The sequence below is a fragment of the Chrysochloris asiatica genome, unplaced genomic scaffold, assembly GCF_000296735.1.
Source record: "Chrysochloris asiatica unplaced genomic scaffold, ChrAsi1.0 scaffold00003, whole genome shotgun sequence".
Taxonomy (NCBI): domain Eukaryota; kingdom Metazoa; phylum Chordata; class Mammalia; order Afrosoricida; family Chrysochloridae; genus Chrysochloris; species Chrysochloris asiatica.
Window position 1 is genome coordinate 25,000,163 of NW_006408521.1, and position 11,392 is coordinate 25,011,554.

The window sequence follows — 11,392 nt, forward strand, 5'->3', positions numbered from 1 at the left end:
TCAAGGGAGAAGAGCAGAGAGTGGGACCCTACCCAGAAAAGCAGTGACACCTGAGATGGAGGCAGAGACGATGACAATGACGTGGAGAGATGGAGTGGCTGGGGACATAAGACCCACGGAGAGAGAGGGTCTGTGTGCTGATGACCGGGTGGTGGGGGGGGCAGGCTTGCAGGGTATACCTTTTGATTGGTTGATGATGCATGGAGGGGAGTGTAACCATGGCAATGAAACAATATACAATAGGATGACTGTAAAGCTAATGTTCTCCCATGTGAACTATCACATAATTCACAATAAAACATTTTTTTTAAAAGTCCAACCCCCACTCTTGGTAAATACTCTCAATATATGAGCAGAAGGGAGGCTGCCCAACTCGATAAACATCCTCAGAGAAAACCTAGAGCTAACATTATACTTAGTGGAAAGACTTCAGGCTTCCCCCCTAAAATCAAGAACTTAAGCATGTCTGCTCATGCCACCAATATTGAACAGTTTTAACTGGAAGTTCTAGCCAGTAAAATGAGGCAAAAGGAAGAAGAAAAATTGTGTTTATTCTCAAACACATGGTCCTGCATATAGGAAATCCCAAGAAATTCACACATGTGCATATGTGCATGTATGCAGGTACACACATACCTCAAAGATCTAAAAACACACTCAACAAGGTTGGAGGATACAAGATCAATATATAAAATTAGTTGTGGCGCTGTAGGATAAGCTCAAACCCACAAGTGCCATTCCTTGGAAACGCAATCAATACAGGGTCACTATGACTTGGAACTGACTTTATGGCACTTAGCAACAACAACTAAATACTAATGACACACAATCCAAAAATGAAATTAAGAAAACAATTCCACTCACAGTTGCCTCAAGAAGAATGGAACACTTGAAATCTAAATAAGTGAGGAAATAATTTATAATCATGGATTGGGTGACTGGACTGATTGTTAAGGTGGCAACTGGCCCCCAATTGATCTGTAGATTCAATGCTATGTCTGTTGAAGACCCAGCAAGCTTAGTATGCAGTTGTTTTAAGTTTCATTTTTACATTTAGGTTTGTGATGTGAAAGTAAGTCTCTCAATTTTGGTCTTAATTTTTAATTTTGTTTTGCCTCCCCTGGGCAGTTTTCATTTTCATATAAATTTTAGAATCAAATTGCAAACTTCTGTAATAAACTTCTTGTTGTTAAATGCCATCGAGTCAGTTCTTACTTAGAGTGAACTTGTATAGGATTTCCGAGGAGTGACTGGTGAATTTGAACTGACAACCTTGTGATACAAACTGAACTTGTGGTCCAGTGCTTATCCTACAGTACCACACCAGGACTCCATGATTTTTGTTTGTTGAAACCACCCACTTGTGGCATTTCTGCTATGTTGATGTTGTTGGTGTGTGCCTTCAAGTCAGTTCTGACACAGAGTGATGCTGTATAGGGTTTCCAAGGAGCAGCTGGTGGGTTTAAACTGCTGACTTTATGGTTTGCAGTATAGTGCTGATCCTACAGTGAAAGGAATGTAAAGGATAAAATGCATCAGGATAGGAGAGAGCAGCAGCTTTCGGAGTTGCCTAAAGCAGATGTCAAGCTCCTTGAATAAGATAGCTAATAGGCCAAGACCTACTGGAATTCACCCTGACAGAGGGCCAAGGCCATATGCATATGAATGGGTTTGATCCAATGGTAAAAGAGAAAAGATTGAACTTGAGTGTTTTTAAAAGGTGTTTGACTGCCTTATGGATATTGGTTTATCTTACCTATTATTGTAAAATAGACATATATGTGTGACAGAAATGAATGTTGGGAATTATGATAACAGAGAGTTTGTAAGCATGCCTTCAGATTATAATTGATTGGATTTTCTAAAAGTGAATTCAAATATACCCAGAGAAAAAAGCTTCTTGTTAAGCCTTTGTAGGGTCCTTAGGTGGAAGCCTGAGCCCCTCCCAGAACCTTCAGAGTTGGAACATTTGCATTTGAAAAAGCATGCAGACCAAGCCAGAACTGCTGGGAGAATAGGATATTCATGATTAAAGAAAGCAAAAGAAAAAAGTGGACTGTTTCAAAAAAAAAAAAGCTTGTTTCTAGCAAGCTGTTTTTGCCTTGGAGGCATCAAGGCCTGAAAAGTTTGTGCCCGGCACAGAAAACCCCTCAAGGGCTGAAAGTTAAAGGGACTCAATGAGCAGCAACCTGTATGGTCACTGGGAACCACCTAGATCTATCTGTGAGTGAAAGTGGGGGAAATGCAGCAATAAAGACAGGAGCTGAATTTGGACATGTTCCATTGACATTCATTTACCTTGAAATGAGAGACAAGAGGAAGGGCTGGTTGGTCTAAAGGGAGTTGTGTGAACTCCTGAGACCATGGGCATTGACCTAGCCCTTGGTGGCTAGGGCTGAGAGTGAAGGGGCCAGCTAGTCTGAAGTGCAGGTTGTTGTTGTTGTTAAGTGCCATTGAGTCAGTTCCGACCCATAGCGACCCTGTATAGGGTTTCCAAGGAGCAGCTGGTGAGCTTGAACTGCCAACCTTGCAGTTCAAATGGCTTTACAGTCTGGCGCATTAACCCACACAGGTTAGTGTGTGTTAATTCTCAGACTTGCAGCTGGTACCCATGTGACCTAGCTAGAACTAAGCTGTGGCCAGAACCCAATCAGGTAAAGATAGAGATGTTTGATACTATGAGCAAGTGTAAATGGCTACCATTTGATGGATATTGGGCTTTTGCTTATGGATGCAGTTGCTCAAAATTCCAACTGGAATGGAAGAGTCTTCAAATCAAGGAGCATGCTTGTCTCCTCAGTGTACTGGTTTGATAGGGACAGGCAATTTAGACATTGGTTATCAAAAATGGGAGACTATAAAGGCATAAAATGGCTGGCTTACAAGTTTTCATGGGTGTGCTTGGTTTTAGAATGAGTGGGGTATGACTGAGTTGTTGTTGTTGTTAAGTGCCACTGAGTTGGTACCGACTCATAGCGACTTTATGTACAACAGAACGAAACACTGCCTGATCCTGGCCAAACTCACTACTGTTGCCACGCTTGAGTCCATCGATGCTGTCACTTGGCCAATCCATCTCGTTGGGGTCTTCCTCCCTCCACATCACCAAACATGATATTCTTCTCCAGTGACTGGTCCCTCCTGACAATATGTCCAAAGTATGAGAGACGAAGTTTGGCCATCTTGGCCTTCAAGGAGCATTCTTGGCTGCACTTCTTCCAAAACAGATCTATTGGTTCTTTTAGCAGCCCATGGCACTTTCAATAGTCTCCTCCAACACCATAACTCAAAAGCATCAATTCTTCTATGGTCTTCCTTATTCACTGTCCAGCTTTCGCATGCATATGAGGTTATTGAAAATACCATGGCTTGAGTCAGGCGCACCTTAGTCCTCAAGCTGACATCTTTGCTCCTTAACACTTTAAAAAGGTCTTGTTCAGTAGATTTGCCTAATGCAATACGTCGTTTGATCTTTTGACTGCTGCTTCTGTGAGTGTTAATAGTTGATCCAAGAAGAAAGAAGTCCTTGACAACTTCAATATTTTCTCCGTTGAAAGAATGTTGTTTATTGGTCCAGTGGTTAGCAGTTGGGATGTGCTTACTCTCATGGTGGTGAAACCTATTACAGGCAAAGTTACACTCTATGATGAGTGGCTATGAGCAGCCGATAAATTGAAGAGGTGCTTTGTTGGGGGTGTGGCCTCCTTCTAATATAACAGATATGCAGGTAAGTTTCTCTCTCTCTCTTCCACTGGGAACCTGGGACTCTACAACTCCAAGCCATTTCCTTGATAATAAACTTATCTTTATATATATATGTATATGTATGTGTGGTTGTTAAGTGCCTGACTCGTAGCGGCCCTGTATAGGGATTCCAAGGAGTGACTGATGAGCTTGAATCACTGACCTTGCAGTTCAGCACATTAACCCACAGCGCCACACCAGTATATAAATATTACCAGTTTGGCTTCTGTAGACAACCCATCCTAAGACAAATAGACGTTTCCCTAAAGAAAATGTATGAATAGCTAATAGGCAAGAGAAAAGAAGCTCAACATGTTAAGACACTACTTTAAACCCACTAGAATGGCCAAAATAAAAAAGACAGACAAAAACAAGTATTGTCAAGGATGTAGAGAAACAGGAGCATCATGAATTGCTGGTTAAAATGTAAAATGGTATAGTGTGGCAGTTTCTTAAAAAGTTAAATATTAATTTACCATAAGACCTAGAAATTCTGCTCCCTATCCAAATATATTACCAAGAGAAATAAAAACATAATTTCAACAAAGACATGTAAGTGTATGTTTCGTTGTTGTCGTCAAGTGCTGTCAAATCATTTCTGACTCACAGTGACCCTGTATAGGGTTTCTGGGAAGCCGTTGGTGGGTTTGTAGCGCTGATCTAGTGGTTAATACTCCAATGTTCATCCTACAGTCTTACAGCAGAACTCCAAAGTGTATGCTTATAGCTACATGATTTGTCATGGTCATAAAGTAGAAACAATCCAAATATCCATCAACTGGTGAATGGAAAAGGAAACTGTGATCTATCCATAAATTGGAATACTAATTGGCACTAAAAAGGAATGAGCCACTGAGGTATGCTACAGCAAAGAAACAAGCAGCAAACATAAAAATGCATCCTAAATAACACAAAAGGGCAACAGCCTGATAATGATTCTGCTGTGTACATCAAATGCTTGTCAGAAAAGCAGCCGAGTCAAGTTGGGCAATTTAATTTGAACTACTGAAAAGCAAAAACCATGTGAGAGAGAACATAATGGTATATTGTTTTAAGTAAACATTCATTATCGATCTCCCCTATTAGGATGTAGTCTGGAATATTTGTTGTTAAATGCTGCTGAGTCAGTTTTTGAGGAGTGGCTGCTGGGTTTGAACCACCTACCTTCCTTGTGATTAGCCGTCCAGTACTTATCCTACAGTACCACACCAGATAGAATAGTTACTATTACATCTCTCAAACCTAATACAAAATCTGCTGCAAAAGATCTCTTTAAAGCATAGATGTTATTTTGATGACTGAAGGTGTGCCTAACCCAAGCCATCATCTTTTCAATCAACTCATGTGCTTCTGAAATTTGGTTAGTGAAAAAAGGAAGATGGAAGGAGAATTGACAGTTGACATGTGGTGTTAGTGGAGAATGTAGGATACGTCATCAACTACAGTCAGAATGCTCCTTAGAAGCAAGAATGGTGAAACTTCTTTTGCTTAATTTGGATGGATATGCCATCAAAAAAGGCCAATGACTAGCAAAGGATAGCCTGTTTGGTAAAATAGAGTCAGGAAAAGTGAGGGAAACACTTCATGAAATTGGTTGACCAGGTGTCTGGTCAACAAGGAGCTCCAACATACCAAAGATTGTTGTGGGGCTGCCACAGGGTCAGGTAATGTTTCATTCTGTTAAACACGGGCATAAGTTGGAATCGACTCCGTGGCAACTACCAACAGGAGGTCAATAAATAGTTGCTGAATGAATGTTAAATGACATGAAGAAAGCCAACAAGTATTGACATCATTAGAAAAGTCACAGTACCGTAGAAAAAATCACCTCATTATTGTGGACCATGTCAGTTAAATGTGTTCTCTTGCATAGTATTCTGTTGTGAGCAACCAAAGTGAGTGTTTAAGAAATTAATAGGAGGTGATGATATCGCTGTATTATGTTCCTTTAAGTGTGGATTGAGTTATAATGGTACTTCAGATCAGTGAGAACAACAAAACAAATGACAACCCTGGTCATACCAGCCTCCACATACAACACAGCGATTCCACAAAACCTTTCTTCAAACCATCCTAATGGCACTAAATGGAATTTGAGTGAGAGAAGATGGTTCTTCACTAAGACAACAAACTAAAAAAAAAGAATTGGTGTCGTTCAAATACCTGTAATGTTCCTTAATAGCCAAAAGATTATGAACTTCAGTGTATACAAATAAAAACTATGAATTTATCAACACTTCTCAGGTATTAATTTATATTTTACCCTATTTTTAAAATGGATTTAACAAGTGCCTTGATTTATTCTTTACTTCTTTCCAGCCACTAGGGCTCGTGGCAGTACCAGCATAGAGAGTTTTGTTTAATTGTTTGAGTTTTCCATGTCTTCATTTCTAGAGAATAAGCTGCTAAGACTAGGACTTTCTGTTTGGTAGATTCATTCTCTGTCACTGTTGTTGAGAGCTATCGAGTCAGTTCCCACTCACAGGGACCCTGTATAGGGTTTCTGAGGAGAGGTTGGTGGATTTGAATCCCTGACTTTGTGGTTAGCAGCCCAGTGCTGCTCCTACAGTGCCACATCAGGCCTCTATACATAAATTCATCCATACATTTATCCACTCAAACACAGAATAAAAACTTAATACACACTGAGTAAATGAATGTACAAATAAAGCCAGGTTATCCCTTGCCAGAATTGTCATGTCTAAGGGGATAAACTTTCCAAGATAAGAAATTTGATTTCACTCAATAGACATCAGCGTACAGAGATACGTGACTCCCAGAACTGCATCGCGTAACTAGAATCCTAAGAGACTGCCCACTGCTACTGAGGTGATTCTGACTTTCAGCGACCCTATAAAACACAACAGAACTGTTCCTTAGGGTTTCAGAGCCTACAAAACTTTATAGGAGCAGAATCCTCCCTCATCTTTCTCCTATAGAGCTGCTGGTGGCTTTGAAGTACGGCGATGTGGTTAGCATCCCAACACTTAAACCTCTGTGCCACCTGGGTACCTTCATAACAGATTACTGGATGAAGATGTAGGCAACGTGTAGCTCAGAATATATGACATAGGTTTAATAGTAAGTATATCAGTTTATGCCTGCTCACAGAAACTGGCAGATCTGCTAGGGAAACACACTTGTAATTTGTAATGTAGTGTAATGGTCATTCAGTTACAGGTATTGCATTATCTTCCGAGAATGTGTGTTAAATACAGCTCTCCGAAGAACAAACATCATCCCCAGGGAGACAGACTAACATTCATTTGCAGTACTTCCGGATTTTGATTCCCAGCTTCAAACTACCCCCCAGTTCTTCCTTGCTTTGGGATCACAAGAGGTTAATAGAAATACAAATAATTACAATCATCATATGGCATTTAGCAGTAGCAATGACATTTAAGGAAACATTGAGACAGTAAAATTTTAATTTAAAAAAAATTGCATGTCCCCTTAATATTTTTTTCAATGAATCTAGCATCGTAAACTTTTTAATCCTCATCTCTTGATACTGAATTTACCATGCTTTCTGTTGTCTGCAGTGTCCACTCTAGTAACGGATTTCAAAGGAGAAAAACAATCTTTGGAAGCTTAGCTACTCTAAGTGAAACAACCAAAGAAATGTCTATCTCGGTTTTTATAATCCTAGATTTCCTGTAAAGGTAAAATGCTTGTTAACAATGTGTAAGTGTATGGGAAATGCATAAAAGAGCCGGCCAGTTCTATCCTTCCTCCCTAAATTTGAACATAACAATCAAACTATTAGAAAAGACAAAGTTACAAAGAAGGAGACTTACAAAGAAAGAAACAAGCGTAGACTACAAGGATGACTATGAAAGCTTGTAGGGGAAGGGACTGAATAAACAAAACAAAGTAGCTGTGCTCAGAATACTGTGGATATCTTAAGAGAAGATTCTGAGCACAGCGAAAACTAACAGGAGTTGCAGAATGAATTAGAAGTAACAGCAAAATATATCCTCTTCAATGGTAAAACGTATGGATGACAGACACAGGACCCACAAGTATCTCTAAGTTGGGTGGGTTCTTTATTAAAGTCATATCAATAAGTTTTTGCTCTTGTTAAGTGCTGTCAAGTCGATTCCAACTCAAAGCAATTCTGTATTGTGTTTCTGAGAGTGGCTGGTGGGTTTGGACTGCCGATCTTGTTAGTCGCCCAGTGCTGTACCAGGATTCCTATACTATTTTAAAGAAGGGAGATGAAAAACAAACTAACAACTGACTAACTCTATAATTGATAGAGACAATCTACCTTGATGGAAATGCTAAGAGAAACATTATCAGAGAGAGTAGTTAATCTTACAGTCCAGAAACAAAGGACCCTAGTTCCATTAAGAGAGACGAGCACAAGCAGAATGCGAGACCTTATCCAGAGAAGTAGCTACACCAGAGATGGAGGCAAAGATGGAGACATGGAGAGAGGGAGCAGCTGAGGACTGTAGATTCATGGGAAGAGACTGATTAAGGGGCGATGGCCAGGAGACAGACTTGCAGAATGTGCCCTTTGGTGGTGTAAATTATTACATATGCCTGAGTGTTTAAAATAAAAAGAGCTAAAGTGAATAGAGGGAAATACTGTTAACTGATGGTATATGGAGGGGATTATAATCATTGTAATGAAACAAGGTGAATGATTTGTTGGATATAAAACTGATGATCTGCTCTGTAAACTTTTATTCAATCCACAAATAAAAACCTTAAAAAACAAACAAGCAAACAAAAAAGATGATCAGATACTGTTCCTTTCTAAGCTTGGTTGTTTTCCTATCAGTGATGGTGCCTTTTCTCCTCATGTCAATACTCTAAGGTAATTAAAGGTTGTTGTTGCTCTTGGTAGTGCCCATCTAGTTGGCTCGGACTCATGACCACCTTGTTGTGTTGTTAAGTGCCGTGGAGTCAGTTTGCACTCAGAACGACCCTCTGAGGCTTCGCCGCAGCAGAAAGCCTCATCTTTCTCCTGCATAGTAGCTGGTGGACTTGAACTGCCGATCTTGTGGTTCACAGTCCAATGCTTATCCTATGGAACCATTGTGTTTCCATGACAACCTTATAGACTTGTAGACTATGACAAAAGTTTGCCCAGTTATGCGCCACCTTCATGACTGCAGGCGAAATACAGCTACTGTATAGTGCTTCCACCCTGGGGGGGTTGCCTTCTAGCACTATATGGAACCATGTTCTTTTGTGATCCAGACGATCTTCACTGGTTAATTTTTGGAAGCAGACTGCCAAGCCTTGTTTCCTAGTCTGTCTGAATCTGGACGTTTCGTTGAAACCTGTCCTCCAAGGCTACCTTCCTGTATTTAAAATACTGGTGGCATAGCTGCCAGCATCATAGTACATGCAAGCCACCACAGTATGACAAAATGACAGATGGGTCTTCAGACTCATCAACGTAATTTGGAAGAAGAGTATGAATGGAAAACACAGGTTCTCAGTTGCCCACAAAAGGATGAATATTTACAAAAAGAGTTACATTCTCTGCGACAACTGTAAAACACTCCATCACACCAACTGGAGAATTACTTAGTTCAAGAAGCTTCACCATTCAGATATGTCAAAATCCCTGGAGGAGTTATTCCGGTCAATCACTTGTACCTAAATTTCAATTGCTTGGGGCTAACCTTACCTAACTGAGATTTGTAGGCAGCACAATATTTTACAAAGAAGGGGGAAAAAGTCTTTCAGCAGGACAGGTCACCAGAAGCCCCATCACTGCTTTCCCTTTGTCCACTCTCCCATTTCAAACACTCTGCCTAAATGACCCCTCTTGTTTGGGCGGAAATAGAGCTAAGTTGAGAGGCGTCTGATATTAGAGCAGGGTAAGGTTAGGTGGGATGTCATAAGTAGAAAGATGAATGGCAGGAAGCGTGAAACACAAGGTAGGTGTAAGGACCAGCAAAGCACTTTCCTATTCATCACGTTACTCCTGCTTTGGTTGTGGATGTTTGATACCCAGATTTGTTTGTAAGACGAAAAGTCTCAGGCGACCTCAGTTATGCCTCCTATAGTCAAATCATCTTCAGTTCAGCTTAGTGAGTTTTAAATCATTTAGTTCCTGACTCGCCCCAGATTTTGAACATTTTTTTCTCACTCCAAAGAAGAAAGAGAAAATGAAGACAAGCAGAAAATAGTGGAGTAAGAAGAAAGAAACCGAGAACTGTGTTTCATTTAATGGTTACTGACAGGAGACCACAGTGTTGTTATAAGACCTTCGTTCCTTGCCATCTTATTATGAGGATTTCAAATTCCAGAATGCAATATATATATACCATCTATGTATCTAGCTAGCTAGCTAGCTATCATCTATCTATCTATCGTCTATCTGTGCGTGCACACACACACTTCTATCACTAAACAAGACTCGCTACATAATTTGTGGGACCCAGTCCTGGTGTGCTACTGTACAATAAGTACTAAGCACTGGATTGCTAACCAAAAGGTTGGCAGTTCAACCCCACCAGTCACTCCTTGGAAACCCTATACAGATTCTCTATCAGTTGGAACTGACTTGATGGCACTTAACTATGATAACAGTGCAAAATGAAAATGTGAAGGCCCTTGCTTTAATAAATGAAGAATTGTAAATTAAGCTGGGTCTCTTATAATCCAGGGAACTTCTGTAACTGCACATGCCAAGCACCCACGAATCCAGCCCTGGTTAAAACGACTTAAGAAATAGTGGATTTAAAACCAACAGCTGTTTGCAGCCGTACTTCTCAGAGTCTTTTGTATGCTACTGGTCACCATGAATCTTCAACACACTGACTGTGTAGCTGTCTCTCTATCTGACCCAAAGCTCTTTGTAAATTATTGCTCTGTAATTATTCTGGTGTGGCACTGCAGGTTAATGCATGGGACTGCAAGGTCACCAGTCGCTCCTTGGAAGCCCTATACAGGGTTGCTATGAGTTGGGACTGACTTAACAACATTTAACAACAACAACAACAGGATCATATTGTAAGTCCCATGTTCCACAGAACATACACTGTAATATGGAGTCTTGGCTAGTCGGCAGATTGTGTCTGCTTTAACATCACTCAGTTACTCATAATTGTGTGCACGTATCTCCCACATTTGGAATGAAGCAACTAGAGATGACTATAGATGAAAACAGTGTGAATTCACGAAATCCTTCACCATGTGGTAGGTCACCTCAGTGGCCTAACGTCCCAAATATGTTCTGGACAACTGCCCTAAAGCTGGTTGAACTGAGACTGTATCACAAGGCAATTATTTCCATCCCTTTATCTTGACAATTCAAAGCAAAGAATAGCGTTACTTACCATTACCCAGCTCCCAAGAAATGTTGTATTTTTTGCTGGCGCTGTACTTCAACAGACTCAGGGCACTAGAACTGTTCCAGGAGTTATTGGGATTCCGACGTACTGCGTTTAGAGCAAATATCAGGTGGAATCCAGAGCAATCAGCAAAGTTATAGAGTTTGTCTAGAGACCTGGCTGGGAAGAAGCAGAGAAAGGCTTGTAACTTTCAAATCAATATTCCAAGAAAAGGAAAATATTAGCTACTATAAAAAGCCTTTCTATGACCTTCCTGTTAATAGGAAATTAGAGAGGCACTTAAAAGGGACTATTTTTAGGTTCAGGGTACATTTCAAGGTGATTTTAGC

At 40.3% G+C, this 11,392-nt stretch overlaps 1 protein-coding gene across 3 annotated transcripts in view; it reads right to left on the reverse strand.

The window, feature by feature from the left end:
* Window positions 1–11,392, reverse strand: part of HPSE2 (heparanase 2) — an 869,616-nt gene that overhangs the window by 332,507 nt on the left and 525,717 nt on the right. The window contains exon 4 of one of the 3 annotated variants that reach the window (XM_006831231.1): window positions 11,049–11,222. The exons of the other annotated variants lie outside the window; for them this stretch is intronic. Within the exon in view, the coding sequence (XP_006831294.1) occupies window positions 11,049–11,222 (174 nt within the window). The remainder of the gene's footprint in view (window positions 1–11,048; window positions 11,223–11,392) is intronic. 3 annotated transcript variants of the gene reach the window in all.